The following is a 22,309-nucleotide window of genomic DNA, read 5'->3' on the forward strand; positions in this document are numbered from 1 at the left end:
AAAGAGCAGAAAAGTAAAAAAAACAATATGGGAATGAGGTAGGTAGATTGGGTGGGCTATTTACAGATGGACTATGTTCAGCTGCAGCGATCGGTTAGCTGCTCAGATAGCAGATGTTTAAAGTTAGTGAGGGAAATATACTTCTCCAGCTTCAGCGATTTTTGCAATTCGTTCCAGTCATACACTCATATGTCCTGGTGAATTCTCTTTCCCCAGTTTATAGTTCAAGTAACTTGGAATATATTACTAATTATAACTGTTTGTTTAATATTCCTCGTAAGAAAATCCAAGACTTTGGCCCAGACGTTGATGGATTGTCAACAACAAGTCATTTGTCAGTAAGTGCAAGTGGGGGGGGGGGGATACCAGCGCCCTGCAGACCTTTCCGCAACAACAACACAAGTATCAAACCTGATTGATCAAAGGAGCTAATGTCTGCAAAAATAGGGTGTGCGTGTGTGTGCAGTGTTACTTTGTTGCTGTTAAACAGAGTGACATCGACCAGTACTGTACTGTCTTTGACGTGACGTCGTCATCTACTGGAGGAAGTAACTACCTGAAGCGCCAAAGATGTTTGTCTCTTCCACAAAACAAGCAGAATCGCACCCCCCTGCGGCCACCGTACCGGGTACACTGGTCACCATAGTAACGAAACGCGTGGAGTTGCTCGGTTGATGAGATACATACACACAGGTCGCTAAATAACTTTACATCGTAGCGAGTTATTATTTCTCTAAATATATACAATTTCTCATTCCCTCCGTGACACGGGTTGTTGTTTGGTGAGTAAGGACATTGACTTTTCACATTACTTTTCAACCATCCATGACTTGACTAGTTAAATAAAGGTGAAATAAATGTTTTTAACTCTCTTCACTGACAGTAACGTTAAACCAAACGGCTAACTTCAGCGAGCTAGTATTGTTGTCAAAAGACAGAACCGCAGGACCCAGGCAGTAGCTACTAGACTTAGCCACAACTTAGTAAATGTCGCTTTAGTAACGCATAGACATTTAGTTGTTGTTGTCGTCAACAGGTCAGCCATGAATGCAGAGATAGTTTCTTCACTTCTAACTCAAGAGGTGCCAGTGGGGACCACTTCCGCCGCAGCAGTTCCAGTGGATCACCTAGACTACGGCTACATTGACAAATGCACTGATGTGAAATACTTGGGGAAGATTCTGACGGTGCTAAGGTAAATGATTCGGGGGAAAGTTAGGTTTAGACTACAGCTGGTGGTTTTCAACATAACAATCTAAGCGAGAAATGGACAAAAGAGTTAACACAAATAGTACAAAACTAATTCAGAATTGAAATGGGGATCAACGTGCTATATTTGTTTGTTCCTGAGGACTCGGTGTTATGCCAGACAAGTGAACACCTCTGTGTTCTCCTGATAAGATGTTCTGAAATTCACTGTCAACTATTTTACGCCAGGTCTGGAGATGAGGGTATCTATCCCCATCTGATACAGTTCTGTGAGAGTCGTCTGGAGAGGCTGGACCCTAAAAGTCGTGCCCTCAGAAAGGACAACCCCCCAGCCACCGCCGCCTGCTTCTCTGGAGATGAATGGGTTCAGATCACGGACGAACTCAAGGTACTGTCCGTTTGCCACGCGACGTTGTCTCAAAGTTTTTGTGGTGTCTCACTGTGCCAATTTGACATTGTAATCTGTCGTGGAGAGACTACGTTAAACATCAAGCATCTGACCAAAATGATTTCAAGATTTTAGTTCTGGGTTAACAGAGATCAGTGACTTTGTAACAACACTTGTAAGTAGTATTGAGACTTTTGTATTAGTAGTAATACCATAGTAGTGTAGCTGTAGGTAATGAGGCCGATACACACATCCTTATATAGCAGACTTAACCTAAAATACACCACACTGTTTTCACTTTTACAGAAGTGGGAGACAGATGCCAAAATGAGTGAAACTGAGCTGAAACAACAATCTATATTCCATGATCTTGAAACTGAGAATCTACCCCCAGTACGTGGATCAAGTTGCTCTATTCCTCTCAAGCAGGTACAGCCTCTGTTTTATAAGGAAATACTATTATTTTGTGTTGTCAGACAATAGTAGGAAAATGACTAGAACTTCATTCTAAATTGTGTTGCAGAATACAGTTTCAAATGGACAGAAGAAAACTGCACAGAAGAAGGTTCTGCCTCGTAATTATATAGAATGGGACAAGTGAGTTTCTGGAAGGTTCTACCTCCTGATTATATAGAATGGGACCAGTGAGTTTCTAGAAGGTTCTGCCTCCTGATTATATAGGATGGGACCAGTGAGTTTCTAGAAGGTTCTACCTCTTGATTATATAGAATGGGACCAGTGAGTTTCTAGAAGGTTCTACCTCCTGATTATATAGAATGGGACCAGTGAGTTTCTAGAAGGTTCTACCTCCTGATTATATAGAATGGGACCAGGGAGTCTAGAAGGTTCTACCTCCTGAATATATAGAATGGGACCAGAGAGTCTAAAAGGTTCTACCTCCTGATTATATAGAATGAGACCAGTGAGTCTAGAAGGTTCTACCTCCTGATTATATAGAATGGGACCAGTGAGTCTAGAAGGTTCTACCTCCTGATTATATAGAATAAGACCAGTGTAGTTTTTTCCTGCTGTGTAATTCGTGTATGGGATCCAGGAATCATGCCTAGACAATATTATCACTCTGTATTGCAGGTTTGATGTCGACAAGGAGTGTGATAAAATTGATGGAAATTTAACAAAAAAGGATCCCCCTGCAATTGTAAACTCTAGACATCCAAAAATCAGGAGCAAAATGGATACAACAGGTGAAAGATATATTTGTTTCTCATTAGACTGTGTCATTAGTGTCCCAGAGATGCTATTTAGTTTTAACGGTTACACAAAGTGTAAATAAATGAATTGTTTTGTTCGGTAGTTATATCGTGAATTCATGTACACTTTGAAGTAGGTCTTTAGTTGGCTATTCTTGCTCAGTCATCTTGATAGAATGTGTATGTTCTCGTAGCGTTGACTGAACAGGAGAAAGTCCTCGTTGCCAACCGCGAGAAGGATAAAGGCAACGAGGCCTTCAAGGCCAACGACTATGAGGAAGCTGTGGTGTATTATACAAGGTCAGACCCTGTAACTTAACACTAATAGCTGTCTCACTTTGAGGCTTTAGGGATGGTCATTACCTTCAAGCTAAGTTGATGCTAGTATCTTTTAGTGAATGCATATTCAATGGGTTTAATTCCTTTGTCTTCAGAGTTCAGCTTCAAACCACAGAGAGAGATTTATATTCATAGAGATACTAGTGGAGCTCTGTCATAATTCCTTATTCAATGTTTATATTACTCAAGCTCTCGTGGGAAGCTCTCATCCAATAGCCAGTCTTCAGTACTGCTAAATGAGGTCCGTCTCTCTTCTCTCCATGTCTCGTTCTCACCAGGAGTCTGTCAGTGGTACCAACCGTAGCCGGCTACAACAACAGAGCCCAGTCAGAGATCAAACTGCAACACTGGCACAATGCCCTGAACGACTGTCAGAAGGTACTGGAGATGGAGCCAGACAATATGAAAGGTACTGTCCAGACAATATGAAAGGTACTGTCCAGACAATATGAAAGGTACTGTCCAGACAATATGAAAGGTACTGACCAGACAATATGAAAGGTACTGTCCAGACAATATGAAAGGTACTGTCCAGACAATATGAAAGGTACTGTCCAGACAATATGAAAGGTACTGACCCACTATAGATAGAGTCAGACAATATGAAAGGTACTGTCCAGACAATATGAAAGGTACTGACCCACTATAGATAGAGTCAGACAATATGAAAGGTACTGACCCACTATAGATAGAGCTAGACAATATGAAAGGTACTGACCCACTATAGATAGAGTCAGACAATATGAAAGGTACTGTCCAGACAATATGAAAGGTACTGTCCAGACAATATGAACGGTACTGTCCAGACAATATGAAAGGTACTGTCCAGACAATATGAACGGTACTGTCCAGACAATATGAAAGGTACTGTCCAGACAATATGAAAGGTACTGTCCAGACAATATGAAAGGTACTGTCCAGACAATATGAAAGGTACTGTCCAGACAATATGAAAGGTACTGTCCCACTATAGATAGAGCCAGACAATATGAAAGGTACTGACCCACTATAGATAGAGCCAGACAATATGAAAGGTACTGTCCAGACAATATGAAAGGTACTGACCCACTAGAGATAGAGCCAGACAATATGAAAGGTACTGACCCACTATAGATAGAGCCAGACAATATGAAAGGTACTGACCCACTAGATATAGAGTCAGACAATATGAAAGGTACTGTCCAGACAATATGAAAGGTACTGTCCAGACAATATGAAAGGTACTGACCCACTAGATATAGAGCCAGACAATATGAAAGGTACTGTCCAGACAATATGAAAGGTACTGTCCAGACAATATGAAAGGTACTGACCAGACAATATGAAAGGTACTGTCCCACTAGAGATAGAGCCAGACAATATGAAAGGTACTGACCCACTAGACACGTGCAGGTACTGTGTATGGCTGGGAGAGTGACTGGTCTAATATATATATATATAACCACGCTACATAGCAAAGTGCTTCACCACGTGTAGATACTGTGTATGACTGAAGCTCATGTCCCTGACTGACAGCGTTGTGTTTTAAAGCTCATGTCCCTGACTGACAGCGTTGTTTTAAAGCTCATGTCCCTGACTGACAGCGTTGTTTTAAAGCTCATGTCCCTGACTGACAGCGTTGTGTTTTAAAGCTCATGTCCCTGACTGACAGCGTTGTGTTTTATAGCTCATGTCATGTCCCTGACGGAGAGCATTGTGTTTTAAAGCTCATGTCCCTGACTGACAGCGTTGTTTTAAAGCTCATGTCCCTGACTGAAAGCGTTGTTTTTTAAAGCTCATTTCATGTCCCTGACTGACAGTGCTGTTTTAAAGCTCATGTCCCTGACTGACAGTGTTGTGTTTTAAAGCTCATGTCATGTCCCTGACTGACAGCGTTGTTTTAAAGCTCATGTCATGTCCCTGACTGACAGCGTTGTTTTAAAGCTCATGTCATGTCCCTGACTGACAGCGTTGTTTTTTAAAGCTCTCCTCCGCAGGGCCACAGTGCTGAAACAACAGGGGAACTATCAGAGGGCGGCTGAAGACCTGAGGAACGTCCTGCAGACCGAACCACAGAACATCACTGCTACTGTTAGTGTCTCACACACACACACACACCACACACACACACACCACACACACACACACACACCACACACACACACACACACACCACACACACACACACACACACACACACACACACATACACCACACACACACATACACCACACACACCACACACACATACACACCACACATACACCACACACACACACATACACCACACCACACACACACACACACCACACCAGACCACACACACACACCACACACACACACACACACACCAGACCACACACACACACACCAGACCACACACACACCACACACACACCAGACCACACACATACACACCACACACACACCACACACACACACACACACACCACACACACACCACACACACACCAGACCACACACACACACACCAGACCACACACACACCACACACACACCAGACCACACACACACACACCACACACACACACAAGTTACTTTAACCATTCTGTTCCCTCCACAAAATGAATGAATGAACCATCAGGACTCCTGTTTATGCAACAGACGTTACCGTGGCGACCGTCAGACGTAACCGTAGCGACCGTCAGACGGTACCGTAGCGACCATCGGACGGTACCGTAGCGACCATCGGACGGTACCGTAGTGACCATCGGACGGTACCGTAGCGACCATCAGACGTTACCGTAGCGACCATCGGACGGTACCGTAGCGACCATCGGACGGTACCGTAGCGACCATCGGACGGTACCGTAGCGACCATCGGACGGTACCGTAGCGACCATCAGACGTTACCGTAGCGACCATCAGACGGTACCGTAGCGACCATCATACGTTACCGTAGCGACCATCGGACAGTAACCGTAGCGACCATCAGACGTTACCGTTGCGACCATCAGACGGTACCGTAGCGACCATCATACGTTACCGTAGCGACCATCGGACAGTAACCGTACCGACCATCAGACGGTACCGTAGCGACCATCAGACGGTACCGTAGTGACCATCAGGACTCCTGTTTATTCAACAGACGTTACCGTAGTGACCGTCAGGACTCCTGTTTATTCAACAGACGTTACCGTAGTGACCGTCAGGACTCCTGTTTATTCAACAGACGTTACCGTAGTGACCATCAGACGTTACCGTTTTGACCGTCAGACGTTACCCTATTGACCGTCAGGACTCCTGTTTATTCAACAGACGTTACCGTAGTGACCGTCAGACGGTACCGTAGTGACAATCAGACGTTACCGTAGTGACCATCAGCCGGTACCGTAGTGACCATCATACGTTACCGTAGCGACCATCAGACGGTACCGTAGCGACCATCAGACGGTACCGTAGCGACCATCAGACGGTACCGTAGCGACCATCAGACGTTACCGTAGCGACCATCAGACGGTACCGTAGCGACCATCAGACGGTACCGTAGCGACCGTCAGACGGTACCATAGCGACCGTCAGGCCTGGAATGAAGGATATGGACTTAACTTGTCTCCAGTCGTGTCACATTTCAAAGGAACGTTACGTCCAGGAAGTCCTGAATCGACTGGTGCTCCTGTTGTATCAACCTGTCTTCATCTGCATAACCTGTTGTTTTGACAGTTTTTTCAATCTAATGGAACAATGGGATCAACTATTTCCCAAGTCTTCTTTTCTGCTTTTCCGTCACACATCCTGTCCCACAGAAACTTCTGGTTGAGGTGGATAAGAAACTAATCCAGTGTCAACCGGAGACGGAACGTAAAAGCAAGAGGATCCTGATTCAGGAAGTGGAGGAGGATGAGATACGGGAAGAGCAGAGAGGTGAGTGACTGATCCCTTCACCTACTTAGTGAGATTGAACCATTATACCTCTCCGTTGGAAGTGTCTGACCTCCAGCCCAGTCCTGGAGATCACCAGTTAGAAGTGACTGACCTCTAGCCCAGTCCTGGAGACCACCAGTTAGAAGTTACTGACCTCTAGCCCAGTCCTGGAGACCACCAGTTAGAAGTTACTGACCTCCAGCCCAGTCCTGGAGACCACCAGTTAGAAGTGACTGACCTCCAGCCCAGTCCTGGAGACCACCAGTTAGAAGTGACTGACCTCCAGCCCAGTCCTGGAGACCACCAGTTAGAAGTGACTGACCTCCAGCCCAGTCCTGGAGACCACCAGTTAGAAGTGACTGACCTCCAGCCCAGTCCTGGAGACCACCAGTTAGAAGTGACTGACCTCCAGCCCAGTCCTGGAGACCACCAGTTAGCAGTGACTGACCTCCAGCCCAGTCCTGGAGACCACCAGTTAGCAGTGACTGACCTCCAGCCCAGTCCTGGAGATCACCAGTTAGAAGTGACTGACCTCCAGCCCAGTCCTGGAGACCACCAGTTAGAAGTTACTGACCTCCAGCCCAGTCCTGGAGACCACCAGTTAGAAGTGACTGACCTCCAGCCCAGTCCTGGAGACCACCAGTTAGAAGTGACTGACCTCCAGCCCAGTCCTGGAGACCACCAGTTAGAAGTGACTGACCTCCAGCCCAGTCCTGGAGACCACCAGTTAGAAGTGACTGACCTCCAGCCCAGTCCTAGAGACCACCAGTTAGAAGTGACTGACCTCCAGCCCAGTCCTGGAGACCACCAGTTAGAAGTGACTGACCTCCAGCCCAGTCCTGGAGACCACCAGTTAGAAGTGACTGACCTCCAGCCCAGTCCTGGAGACCACCAGTTAGCAGTGACTGACCTCCAGCCCAGTCCTGGAGACCACCAGTTAGCAGTGACTGACCTCCAGCCCAGTCCTGGAGACCACCAGTTAGCAGTGACTGACCTCCAGCCCAGTCCTGGAGACCACCAGTTAGAAGTGACTGACCTCCAGCCCAGTCCTGGAGACCACCAGTTAGAAGTGACTGACCTCCAGCCCAGTCCTGGAGACCACCAGTTAGAAGTGACTGACCTCCAGCCCAGTCCTGGAGACCACCAGTTAGCAGTGACTGACCTCCAGCCCAGTCCTGGAGACCACCAGTTAGCAGTGACTGACCTCCAGCCCAGTCCTGGAGACCACCAGTTAGCAGTGACTGACCTCCAGCCCAGTCCTGGAGACCACCAGTTAGAAGTGACTGACCTCCAGCCCAGTCCTGGAGACCACCAGTTAGAAGTGACTGACCTCCAGCCCAGTCCTGGAGACCACCAGTTAGCAGTGACTGACCTCCAGCCCAGTCCTGGAGACCACCAGTTGGAAGTGACTGACCTCCAGCCCAGTCCTGGAGACCACCAGTTAGAAGTGACTGACCTCCAGCCCAGTCCTGGAGACCACCAGTTAGCAGTGACTGACCTCCAGCCCAGTCCTGGAGACCACCAGTTAGAAGTGACTGACCTCCAGCCCAGTCCTGGAGACCACCAGTTAGAAGTGACTGACTTCCAGCCCAGTCCTGGAGACCACCAGTTTGAAGTGACTGACCTCCAGCCCAGTCCTGGAGACCACCAGTTAGAAGTGACTGACCTCCAGCCCAGTCCTGGAGACCACCAGTTAGAAGTGACTGACCTCCAGCCCAGTCCTGGAGACCACCAGTTAGCAGTGACTGACCTCCAGCCCAGTCCTGGAGACCACCAGTTAGAAGTGACTGACCTCCAGCCCAGTCCTGGAGACCACCAGTTAGAAGTGACTGACCTCCAGCCCAGTCCTGGAGACCACCAGTTAGAAGTGTTTGACCTCCAGCCCAGTCCTGGAGACCACCAGTTAGAAGTGACTGACCTCCAGCCCAGTCCTGGAGACCACCAGTTAGAAGTGTTTGACCTCCAGCCCAGTCCTGGAGACCACCAGTTAGAAGTGACTGACCTCCAGCCCAGTCCTGGAGACCACCAGTTAGAAGTGACTGACCTCCAGCCCAGTCCTGGAGACCACCAGTTAGAAGTGACTGCCCTCCAGCCCAGTCCTGGAGACCACCAGTTAGCAGTGACTGACCTCCAGCCCAGTCCTGGAGACCACCAGTTAGCAGTGACTGACCTCCAGCCCAGTCCTGGAGACCACCAGTTGGAAGTGACTGACCTCCAGCCCAGTCCTGGAGACCACCAGTTAGAAGTGACTGACCTCCAGCCCAGTCCTGGAGACCACCAGTTAGAAGTGACTGACCTCCAGCCCAGTCCTGGAGACCACCAGTTGGTTTTTAATGATATGGTAGTTGACCTGGAGTAGCCTGCTTCACAGGCCCTGTATTGTGGTGTACAGTCTGTCAACAGTCAGTCAACATCAAACTGACTGTTTTATAAAACAACATTCAGATGATTCACAATTCAACAGTCAGAAAAACAACTCCAACCCCTTTTTATCATGTTTCTATAACAACAGAAACATGCAAATGAGAAAAATAGCAACAGAAACATGCAAATGAGAAAAATAGCAACAGAAACATGCAAATGCAAGTCTAAGCCAATGAGTAGAGTTAGAGAGACATATTATTACCATTGTTGTTGTTCCTTAAACACCCAACAAGTGTTTAACCAGATCAGATGATGACTGATCCTAGACCTACTAAACAAAGAGGTTATTATATTACATTAAGGCTGGCTGGTTGGTTGGTCGGTTGTGCTGTGCTGTGGGTCAGTGTTGGGCTGTGTGTCTGTGCTGTGGGTCAGTGTTGGTCTGTGTGTCTGTGCTGTGGGTCAGTGTTTGGCTGTGTGTCTGTGCTGTGGGTCAGTGTTGGGCTGTGTGTCTGTGCTGTGGGTCAGTGTTGGGCTGTGTGTCTGTGCTGTGGGTCAGTGTTTGGCTGTGTGTCTGTGCTGTGGGTCAGTGTTGGGCTGTGTGTCTGTGCTGTGGGTCAGTGTTGGGCTGTGGGTCAGTGTTGGGCTGTGTGTCTGTGCTGTGGGTCAGTGTTGGGCTGTGTGTCTGTGCTGTGGGTCAGTGTCTGGCTGTGTGTCTGTGCTGTGGGTCAGTGTCTGGCTGTGTGTCTGTGCTGTGGGTCAGTGTCTGGCTGTGTGTCTGTGCTGTGGGTCATGTTTGGCTGTGTGTCTGTGCTGTGTGTCTGTGCTGTGGGTCAGTGTCTGGCTGTGTGTCTGTGCTGTGGGTCATGTTTGGCTGTGTGTCTGTGCTGTGTGTCTGTGCTGTGGGTCAGTGTCTGTGCTGTGTGTCTGTGCTGTGGGTCAGTGTCTGGCTGTGTGTCTGTGCTGTGGGTCAGTGTCTGGCTGTGTGTCTGTGCTGTGGTAGCTAACTCAACCCCCCACTGTAAATCTGGGGATTTGTTCTCTAATCCAACAGTCAAATCCCTCATGCTAATGGCTGCGTTGATCAGGATGCTATAAAGCCTCAATGAGCTGCTATCTGCCATTCCCCCCTCTGTCTCAGTAATATAACATCCTACTGACTATCTGCCATTTCCCCCTAGCCCCTGTCTCAGTATTATGACATCATACTGACTATCTGCCATTCCCCCCCTGTCTCAGTAATATGACATCCTACAGACTATCTGCCATTCCCCCCCTAGCCCCTGTCTCAGTAATATAACATCCTACTGACTATCTGCCATTCCCCCCCTCTGTCTCAGTAATATGACATCCTACTGACTATCTGCCATTCCCCCCCTAGCCCCTGTCTCAGTAATATGACATCCTACTGACTATCTGCCATTCCCCCCCTCTGTCTCAGTAATATGACATCCTACTGACTATCTGCCATTACCCCCCTAGCCCCTGTCTCAGTAATATGACATCCTACTGACTATCTGCCAATCCCCCCTAGCCCCTGTCTCAGTAATATGACATCCTACTGACTATCTGCCATTCCCCCCCTCTGTCTCAGTAATATGACATCCTACTGACTATCTGCCATTACCCCCCTAGCCCCTGTCTCAGTAATATGACATCCTACTGACTATCTGCCATTCCCCCCTAGCCCCTGTCTCAGTAATATGACATCCTACTGACTATCTGCCATTTCCCCCTAGCCCGTCTCAGTAATATGACATCCTACTGACTATCTGCCATTCCCCCCCGTCTCAGTAATATGACATCCTACTGACTATCTGCCATTCCCCCCTAGCCCCTGTCTCAGTAATATGACATCCTACTGACTATCTGCCATTCCCCCCCCCTGTCTCAGTAATATGACATCCTACTGACTATCTGCCATTCCCCCCTAGCCCCTGTCTCAGTAATATGACATTCTTCAGACCAGATAGCGTGTGTGTGTGTGTGTGTGTGGTTGTTCTCCACCCCTCCCCCTCTCTCTCTGCATCACCAACGGCTTGCTGGGCTGCCTGGTAGAGAGAGAGAGAGAGACTTCCTGAAACTCTATCAACCCCTCCCCCCACTGTGATGTAACCGCTGACTGCTTCCTGTGGGTGTGTTCTGTGCTCGGCAGCTTGTCCGGTTGAGCCTAGCGAGGCAGTGGGAGGGGAGAGTGCCGCTGCTGCTCCTGCCGAGAGGGGAGACATGGGAAATGCTCAGAAGAAGCCCCACGGCAGAGGAGGGGAAGGGGGCCCCAGCCCTCATACAGACCACAATTCACACGGAAGCCACTGGAAAAACCGGGGAGGAATTGCAGAGAAGTACAAGGTGAACCAACAGGATTCGACGTCGGACAAGGGTCTGTGGAACGGAGCTCAGGGCTCTGGCAGGAGGGACTCTAAGGGAGCCAGGCCGGTCGGGGGAGACGGAAGCAACCTCGACGCCCCGTGTGGGGCCCTGCCCCCGCCGCTGGCCCGGCTCAAGAACGAGGGAAACCTGTTCTTTAAGAATGGACAGTTTGCTGATGCGCTGGACAAATATTCACAGGCCATCACGGGCTTCACAGACTCAGGTAGGTTTTCAGTATTGTGGTGTTGTGTCTTGCGTGACAGAGCTTTTACTCATAACTCTCGTTCATCTAGAGTTGAGATTTATAATAACTTAGTGTGACAGGCTATTCAAATGACATGTTAGTTTTGTGTTCAGGCATTTTCCACGGACATTCTCCCCAAAACAACCGTGTGTAGGTAATCTAGCAACTAATGCCACTGCTTTCGTGTTTCCATAAGGTTAAATCAGTGTGTTGTTCTGCCGCTATTGACAGCTGGTGCTTTCTGTGATTGGCCACAGCAAACCAAAGGTCAGCACATACCGCAGTAATAAAACTAACCTCTGTAGCAGCAATGTTATTCTCTTCACTGAATCACATGAAAGTGTAACGTGTCATTACAGCAGCATTTAGCCAGTCGGTGGGATGTGATGTCATTACAGCAGCATTTAGCCAGTCGGTGGGATGTGATGTCATTACAGCAGCATTTAGCCAGTCGGTGGGATGTGATGTCATTACAGCAGCATTTAGCCAGTCGGTGGGATGTGATGTCATTACAGCAGCATTTAGCCAGTCGGTGGGATGTGATGTCATTACAGCAGCATTTAGCCAGTCGGTGGGATGTGATGTCATTACAGCAGCATTTAGCCAGTCAGTGGGATGTGATGTCATTACAGCAGCATTTAGCCAGTCGGTGGGATGTGATGTCATTACAGCAGCATTTAGCCAGTCGGTGGGATGTGATGTCATTACAGCAGCATTTAGCCAGTCGGTGGGATGTGATGTCATTACAGCAGCATTTAGCCAGTCGATGGGATGTGATGTCATTACAGCAGCATTTAGCCAGTTGGTGGGATGTGATTTCATAACATGTCATTACAGCAGCATTTAGCCAGTCGGTGGGATGTGATGTCATTACAGCAGCATTTAGCCTGTCGGTGGGATGTGATGTCATTACAGCAGCATTTAGCCAGTCGGTGGGATGTGATGTCATTACAGCAGCATTTAGCCAGTCGGTGGGATGTGATGTCATTACAGCAGCATTTAGCCAGTCGGTGGGATGTGATGTCATTACAGCAGCATTTAGCCAGTCGGTGGGATGTGATGTCATTACAGCAGCATTTAGCCAGTCAGTGTGATGTGATGTCATTACAGCAGCATTTAGCCAGTCAGTGGGATGTGATGTCATTACAGCAGCATTTAGCCAGTCGGTGGGATGTGATGTCATTACAGCAGCATTTAGCCAGTCGGTGGGATGTGATGTCATTACAGCAGCATTTAGCCAGTCGGTGGGATGTGATGTCATTACAGCAGCATTTAGCCAGTCGATGGGATGTGATGTCATTACAGCAGCATTTAGCCAGTTGGTGGGATGTGATTTCATAACATGTCATTACAGCAGCATTTAGCCAGTCGGTGGGATGTGATGTCATTACAGCAGCATTTAGCCAGTCGGTGGGATGTGATGTCATTACAGCAGCATTTAGCCAGTCGGTGGGATGTGATGTCATTACAGCAGCATTTAGCCAGTCGGTGTGATGTGATTTCATTACAGCAGCATTTAGCCAGTCGGTGGGATGTGATGCCATAACATGTCATTACAGCAGCATTTAGCCAGTCAGTGGGATGTGATGTCATTACAGCAGCATTTAGCCAGTCAGTGGGATGTGATGTCATAACATGTCATTACAGCAGCATTTAGCCAGTCAGTGGGATGTGATGTCATTACAGCAGCATTTAGCCAGTCAGTGGGATGTGATGTCATTACAGCAGCATTTAGCCAGTCGGTGGGATGTGATGTCATTACAGCAGCATTTAGCCAGTCGGTGGGATGTGATGTCATTACAGCAGCATTTAGCCAGTCGGTGTGATGTGATTTCATTACAGCAGCATTTAGCCAGTCGGTGGGATATGATGCCATAACATGTCATTACAGCAGCATTTAGCCAGTCAGTGGGATGTGATGTCATAACATGTCATTACAGCAGCATTTAGCCAGTCAGTGGGATGTGATGTCATTACAGCAGCATTTAGCCAGTCAGTGGGATGTGATGTCATAACATGTCATTACAGCAGCATTTAGCCAGTCAGTGGGATGTGATGTCATTACAGCAGCATTTAGCCAGTCAGTGGGATGTGATGTCATTACAGCAGCATTTAGCCAGTCGGTGGGATGTGATGTCATTACAGCAGCATTTAGCCAGTCGGTGGGATGTGATGTCATTACAGCAGCATTTAGCCAGTCGGTGTGATGTGATTTCATTACAGCAGCATTTAGCCAGTCGGTGGGATATGATGCCATAACATGTCATTACAGCAGCATTTAGCCAGTCAGTGGGATGTGATGTCATAACATGTCATTACAGCAGCATTTAGCCAGTCAGTGGGATGTGATGTCATTACAGCAGCATTTAGCCAGTCAGTGGGATGTGATGTCATAACATGTCATTACAGCAGCATTTAGCCAGTCAGTGGGATGTGATGTCATTACAGCAGCATTTAGCCAGTCAGTGGGATGTGATGTCATTACAGCAGCATTTAGCCAGTCGATGGGATGTGATGTCATTACAGCAGCATTTAGCCAGTCAGTGGGATGTGATGTCATTACAGCAGCATTTAGCCAGTCGATGGGATGTGATGTCATTACAGCAGCATTTAGCCAGTCGGTGGGATGTGATGTCATTACAGCAGCATTTAGCCAGTCAGTGGGATGTGATGTCATTACAGCAGCATTTAGCCAGTCGATGGGATGTGATGTCATTACAGCAGCATTTAGCCAGTCGATGGGATGTGATTTCAGTTCAGATGTACACTCCCGTTCAAAAGTTTGGGGTCACTTAGAAATGTCTTTGTTTTTTAAAGAAAAGCCAGACAGACGCCTCACAAGTCCTCAACTGGCAGCTTCATTAAATAGTACCCGCAAAACACCAGTCTCAATGTCAACAGCGAAGAGGCGACTCCAAGATGCTGGCCTTCAGCTACAATAGTCATTTACAACATTAACAATGTCTACACTGTATTACTGATCAATTTGATTATATTTTAATGGACAAAAAAAAAGTGTTTCTTTAAAAAACAAACAAGCGACCCCAAACTTTTGAATGGCAGTGTATCCTGATTCATCACAACATCCAGGTGTAGAGTAGCAGAGTGACTCATCACACTAGTGGTTGGTTGGTTACTGGCAGTGTATCCTGATTCATCACAACATCCAGGTGTAGAGTAGCAGAGTGACTCATCACACTAGTGGTTGGTTGGTTACTGGCAGTGTATCCTGATTCATCACAACATCCAGGTGTAGAGTAGCAGAGTGACTCATCACACTAGTGGTTGGTTGGTTACTGGCAGTGTATCCTGATTCATCACAACATCCAGGTGTAGAGTAGCAGAGTGACTCATCACACTAGTGGTTGGTTGGTTACTGGCAGTGTATCCTGATTCATCACAACATCCAGGTGTAGAGTAGCAGAGTGACTCATCACACTAGTGGTTGGTTGGTTACTGGCAGTGTATCCTGATTCATCACAACATCCAGGTGTAGAGTAGCAGAGTGACTCATCACACTAGTGGTTGGTTGGTTACTGGCAGTGTATCCTGATTCATCACAACATCCAGGTGTAGAGTAGCAGAGTGACTCATCACAATAGTGGTTGGTTGGTTACTGGCAGTGTATCCTGATTCATCACAACATCCAGGTGTAGAGTAGCAGAGTGACTCATCACACTAGTGGTTGGTTGGTTACTGGCAGTGTATCCTGATTCATCACAACATCCAGGTGTAGAGTAGCAGAGTGACTCATCACACTAGTGGTTGGTTGGTTACTGGCAGTGTATCCTGATTCATCACAACATCCAGGTGTAGAGTAGCAGAGTGACTCATCACACTAGTGGTTGGTTGGTTACTGGCAGTGTATCCTGATTCATCACAACATCCAGGTGTAGAGTAGCAGAGTGACTCATCACACTAGTGGTTGGTTGGTTACTGGCAGTGTATCCTGATTCATCACAACATCCAGGTGTAGAGTAGCAGAGTGACTCATCACACTAGTGGTTGGTTGGTTACTGGCAGTGTATCCTGATTCATCACAACATCCAGGTGTAGAGTAGCAGAGTGACTCATCACACTAGTGGTTGGTTGGTTACTGGCAGTGTATCCTGATTCATCACAACATCCAGGTGTAGAGTAGCAGAGTGACTCATCACACTAGTGGTTGGTTGGTTACTGGCAGTGTATCCTGATTCATCACAACATCCAGGTGTAGAGTAGCAGAGTGACTCATCACACTAGTGGTTGGTTGGTTACTGGCAGTGTATCCTGATTCATCACAACATCCAGGTGTAGAGTAGCAGAGTGACTCATCACACTAGTGGTTGGTTGGTTACTGGCAGTGTATCCTGATTCATCACAACATCCAGGTGTAGAGTAGCAGAGTGACTCATCACACTAGTGGTTGGTTGGTTACTGGCAGTGTATCCTGATTCATCACAACATCCAGGTGTAGAGTAGCAGAGTGACTCATCACACTAGTGGTTGGTTGGTTACTGGCAGTGTATCCTGATTCATCACAACATCCAGGTGTAGAGTAGCAGAGTGACTCATCACACTAGTGGTTGGTTGGTTACTGGCAGTGTATCCTGATTCATCACAACATCCAGGTGTAGAGTAGCAGAGTGACTCATCACACTAGTGGTTGGTTGGTTACTGGCAGTGTATCCTGATTCATCACAACATCCAGGTGTAGAGTAGCAGAGTGACTCATCACACTAGTGGTTGGTTGGTTACTGGCAGTGTATCCTGATTCATCACAACATCCAGGTGTAGAGTAGCAGAGTGACTCTTCACACTAGTGGTTGGTTGGTTACTGGCAGTGTATCCTGATTCATCACTACATCCAGGTGTAGAGTAGCAGAGTAACTCATCACACTAGTGGTTGGTTGGTTATTGGCAGTGTGGTGAGTCTGTTTTAGCTGTCTGGAGTTCAGCCATACCCTTGCCAGGCAGGGAGGCAGACAGACTCAGTTCCTCTCAGGTCACGTGACTTCTGACCGCTTACTGTGAAATTGAACCAGGTGCTGGGTGGCGGCGACTGGCTGACTGACGGACTGACTGACTGATGGACTGGCTGACGGACTGACTGACTGACTGACTGCAGTAGTAAATCTCCTCTGACTGACTGACTGACTGCAGTAGTAAATCTCCTCTGGCTGACTGACTGGCTGACTGACTGACTGCAGTAGTAAATCTCCTCTGGCTGACTGACTGACTGACTGACTGCAGTAGTAAATCTCCTCTGGCTGACTGACTGGCTGACTGACTGACTGACTGCAGTAGTAAATCTCCTCTGGCTGACTGACTGGCTGACTGACTGGCTGACTGACTGACTGACTGCAGTAGTAAATCTCCTCTGACTGACTGCAGTAGTAAATCTCCTCTGGCTGGCTGACTGACTGGCTGACTGACTGACTGACTGACTGCAGTAGTAAATCTCCTCTGACTGACTAAAGAAACTGCTGTGAGAACCGTCCACTTTATCTCTCCTCTCCTTTTCATCCCCAGTACTCTCTCCTCTCTCCTCTCTCCTCCTTCCCATTATCTCTCCTCTCTCCTCCTTCCCATTATTCTCTCCTCTCCATCAGTCTCTCCTCTCTCCTCCTTCCCATTACTCTCTCCTCTCCTCTCCATCAGTCTCTCCTCTCTCCTCCTTCCCATTACTCTCTCCTCTCCATCAGTCTCTCCTCTCTCCTCCTTCCCATTACTCTCTCCTCTCCTCTCCATCAGTCTCTCCTCTCTCCTCCTTCCCATTACTCTCTCCTCTCCTCTCCATCAGTCTCTCCTCTCTCCTCCTTCCCATTACTCTCTCCTCTCCATCAGTCTCTCCTCTCTCCTCCTTCCCATTACTCTCTCCTCTCTCCTCTCTCCTCCTTCCCATTACTCTCTCCTCTCCTTTTCATCACTCTCTCCTCTCTTCTCCTTCCCAGTACTCTCTCCTCTCCATCAGTCTCTCCTTCCCATCACTCAATCACATGTATTTATAAAGCCCTTCTTACATCAGCCGATGTCACAAAGTGCTGTACAGAAACCCAGCCTAAAACCCCAAACAGCAAGCAATGCAGGTGTAGAAGCACGGTGGCTAGGAAAAACTCCCTAGAAAGGCCAAAACCTAGGAAGAAACCTAGAGAGGAACCAGGCTTTGACACCTCAGGAGTAAATGTCAGTTGGCTTTTCATAGCCGATCATTCAGAGTTAGAGACAGCAGGTACGGTAGAGAGAGAGAGAGTTGAAAACAGCAGGTCTGGGACAGGTAGCACGTCCGGTGAACAGGTCAGGGTTCCATAGCCGCAGGCAGAACAGTTGAAACTGGAGCAGCAGCACGGCCAGGTGGACTGGGGACAGCAAGGAGTCATCAGGCCAGGTAGTCCTGAGGCATGGTCCCAGGGCTCAGGTCCTCCGAGAGAGAGAGAGAAAGAGAGAATTAGAGAGAGCACACTTAAATTCACACAGGACACTGGATAAGACAGGAGAATTACTCCAGATATAACAGACTGACCCTAGCCCCCCGACACATAAACTACTGCAGCATAAATACTGGAGGCTGAGGCAGGAGGGGTCAGGAGACACTGTGGCCCGATCCGATGAAACAGGCAGGATATAACCCCACCCACTTTGCCAAAGCACAGCCCCCACACCACTAGAGGGATATCTTCAACCACCAACTTACCATCCTGAGACAAGGCCGAGTATAGCCCACGAAGATCTCCGCCATGGCACAACCCAAGGGGGGGGGGGGGGGGCCAACCCAGACAGGAAGATCACGTCACTGACTCAACCCACTCAGGTGACGCACCCCCTCCAGGGACGGCATGGAAGAGCACCAGTAAGCCAGTGACTCAGCCCCTGTAATAGGGTTAGAGGCAGAGAATCCCAGTGGAAAGAGGGGAACCGGCCAGGCAGAGACAGCAAGGGCGGTTCGTTGCTCCAGAGCCTTTCCGTTCACCTTCACACTCCTGGGCCAGACTACACTCAATCATATGACCCACTGAAAAGATGAGTCTTCAGTAAAGACTTAAAGGTTGAGACCGAGTCTGCGTCTCTCACATGGGTAGGCAGACCATTCCATAAAAATTGAGCTCTATAGGAGCTTAGAAATTCTAGGGACAATTAGGAGGCTTGCGTCTTGTGACCGTAGCGTACATGTAGGTATGTACGGCAGGACCAAATCAGAGAGATAGGTAGGAGCAGTAAAACCTTGAAATCAGCCCTTGCCTTAACAGGAAGCCAGTGTAGAGAGGCTAGCACTGGAGTAATATGATCACATTATTTACTCTCTCCTCTCCTTCCCATCAATCTCTCCTCTTCTCTCTCCTCATCACTCTCTCCTCTCCTCATCACTCTCTCTTCATCACTCTCTCTTCATCACTCTCTCCTCTCCTCATCACACTCCTCATCACTCTCTCTTCATCACTCTCTCCTCTCCTCATCACTCTCTCTTCATCACTCTCTCCTCTCCTCATCACATTCTCCTCTCTCCTCATCACTCTCTCTTCATCACTCTCTCTTCATCACTCTCTCCTCATCACTCTCTCCTCATCACTCTCTCTTCATCACTCTCTCCTCATCACTCTTTCCTCTCCTCATCACTCTCTCCTCTCCTCATCACTCTCTCCTCATCACTCTCTCTTCATCACTCTCTCCTCTCCTCATTACACTCCTCTCCTCATCACTCTCTTCATCACTCTCTCCTCATCACTCTCCTCATCACATTCTCCTCTCTCCTCATCACATTCTCCTCTCCTCATCACATTCTACTCTCTCTTCATCACTCTCTCCTCATCACATTCTCCTCTCCTCGCCACTCTCCTCATCACAATCTCCTCTTCTCACCACTCTCTCCTCTCCTCATCACATTCTCCTCTCTCCTCATCACTCTCTCTTCATCATTCTCTCCTCATCACTCTCTCCTCATCACATTCTCCTCATCACTCTCTCTTCATCATTCTATCCTCTCCTCATCACTCTCTCCTCTCCTCATCCCTCTCTCCTCATCACATTCTCCTCTCTCCTCATCATTCTCTCCTCTCCTCATCACATTCTCCTCTCCTCACCACTCTCTCATCACATTCTCCTCTCTCCTCATCACTCTCTCTTCATCATTCTCTCCTCTCCTCATCACTCTCTCCTCTCCTCATCGCTCTCTCCTCTCTCCTCATCACTCTCTCGTCATCATTCTCTCCTCATCACTCTCTCCTCTCCTCATCGCTCTCTCCTCTCTCCTCATCACTCTCTCCTCTCCTCATCGCTCTCTCCATCACTCTCTCCTCATCGCTCTCTCCTCTCTCCATCACTCTCTCCTCTCCTCATCACTCTCTCCTCTTCTCTCTCCTCTCCTTCCCATCAATCTCTCCTCATCTGTTTAGGTTTCTTCCTAGGTTTTGGCCTTTCTAGTGAGTTTTTCCAAGCCACCGTGCTTCTACACCTGCATTGCTTGCTGTTTGGGGTTTTAGGCTGGGTTTCTGTACAGCACTTTGTGACATGGGCTGATGTAAGAAGGGCTTTATAAATAAATCTCTCCTCTCCATCAATCTGTTCTCTCCTCGTTCCTCTCCACCACTATCACCACTAGTCTGTGAAAGTGACTGAACATCATGTGATACACTGAGGCCTTTCACAGTTACTGCTGTCATACACAGTATAATGTATAGTTACTGCTGTCACACACAGTATAATGTATAGTTACTGCTGTCATACACAGTATAATGTATAGTTACTGCTGTCATACACAGTATAATGTATAGTTACTGCTGTCACACACAGTATAATGTATAGTTACTGCTGTCATACACAGTATAATGTATAGTTACTGCTGTCATACACAGTATAATGTATAGTTACTGCTGTCACACACAGTATAATGCAGGGTTATTAATGCTGTCACACACAGTATAATGTATAGTTACTGCTGTCACACACAGTATAATGCAGGGTTATTAATGCTGTCACACGCAGTATAATGTATAGTTACTGCTGTCATACACAGTATAATGTATAGTTACTGCTGTCATACACAGTATAATGCAGGGTTATTACTGCTGTCACACACAGTATAATGTATAGTTACTGCTGTCATACACAGTATAATGTATAGTTACTGCTGTCATACACAGTATAATATATAGTTACTGCTGTCATACACAGTATAATGTATAGTTACTGCTGTCATACACAGTATAATGTATAGTTACTGCTGTCATACACAGTATAATGTATAGTTACTGCTGTCACACACAGTATAATGTATAGTTACTGCTGTCATACACAGTATAATGCAGGGTTATTACTGCTGTCACACACAGTATAATGTATAGTTACTGCTGTCATACACAGTATAATGCAGGGTTATTAATGCTGTCACACACAGTATAATGTATAGTTACTGCTGTCATACACAGTATAATGTATAGTTACTGCTGTCATACACAGTATAATGTATAGTTACTGCTGTCATACACAGTATAATGTATAGTTACTGCTGTCACACACAGTATAATGTATAGTTACTGCTGTCATACACAGTATAATGCAGGGTTATTACTGCTGTCATACACAGTATAATGCAGGGTTATTAATGCTGTCACACACAGTATAATGCAGGGTTATTACTGCTGTCATACACAGTATAATGCAGGGTTATTAATGCTGTCATACACAGTATAATGCAGGGTTATTACTGCTGTCATACACAGTATAATGCAGGGTTATTACTGCTGTCATACACAGTATAATGCAGGGTTATTACTGCTGTCATACACAGTATAATGCAGGGTTATTACTGCTGTCATACACAGTATAATGCAGGGTTATTAATGCTGTTTGGTGTCATGATGTGACCTGTCTGTCTACCAAGCCCCTCCTATGTGACGTCTGTCTGTCTGTCTGTCTACCAAGCCCCTCCTGTGTGATGTCTATCGGTCTGTCTCTCTACCAAGCCCCTCCTGTGTGATGTCTATCGGTCTGTCTCTCTACCAAGCCCCTCCTATGTGATGTCTGTCTGTCTGTCTGTCTACCAAGCCCCTCCTATGTGATGTCTATCTGTCTGTCTGTCTACCAAGCCCCTCCTATGTGATATCTACCTGTCTGTCCGTCTGTGTCTGTCTGCCAGTGATGCTGACTAAATGAAAGAGTGATGATGTCACTTGGAGTCACATGCTTTTACCTCCTACCACACACAGGAAGTTCCTTCTAGGAGAAGGGCAGCCCTGGATAACGCTCTGTGGGGAGACATGTCACAGTGAGACGCTCTGTAGGGAGACATGTCACAGTGAGACGCTCTGTAGGGAGACATGTCACAGTGAGACACTGTAGGGAGAA

General features: G+C 47.4%; 1 protein-coding gene across 3 annotated transcripts in view; it reads left to right on the forward strand.

The window, feature by feature from the left end:
- Window positions 1-648: 648 nt before the first annotated feature.
- LOC109887005 (sperm-associated antigen 1) overlaps window positions 649-22,309 on the forward strand; it is a 64,223-nt gene continuing 42,562 nt past the window's right edge. For all 3 annotated transcript variants that reach the window (XM_031811898.1, XM_031811899.1, XM_031811900.1), the window contains exons 1-11: window positions 649-782; window positions 1,037-1,195; window positions 1,438-1,597; window positions 1,904-2,026; window positions 2,121-2,194; window positions 2,690-2,802; window positions 3,003-3,108; window positions 3,426-3,556; window positions 5,111-5,217; window positions 6,894-7,011; window positions 11,531-11,968. In XM_031811898.1, coding sequence (XP_031667758.1) covers window positions 1,044-1,195; window positions 1,438-1,597; window positions 1,904-2,026; window positions 2,121-2,194; window positions 2,690-2,802; window positions 3,003-3,108; window positions 3,426-3,556; window positions 5,111-5,217; window positions 6,894-7,011; window positions 11,531-11,968 — 1,522 coding nt within the window. In that variant the 5' untranslated portion in view covers window positions 649-782; window positions 1,037-1,043. The remainder of the gene's footprint in view (window positions 783-1,036; window positions 1,196-1,437; window positions 1,598-1,903; window positions 2,027-2,120; window positions 2,195-2,689; window positions 2,803-3,002; window positions 3,109-3,425; window positions 3,557-5,110; window positions 5,218-6,893; window positions 7,012-11,530; window positions 11,969-22,309) is intronic.

Source organism: Oncorhynchus kisutch, unplaced genomic scaffold (genome assembly GCF_002021735.2).
Source record: "Oncorhynchus kisutch isolate 150728-3 unplaced genomic scaffold, Okis_V2 Okis02a-Okis13b_hom, whole genome shotgun sequence".
Taxonomy (NCBI): domain Eukaryota; kingdom Metazoa; phylum Chordata; class Actinopteri; order Salmoniformes; family Salmonidae; genus Oncorhynchus; species Oncorhynchus kisutch.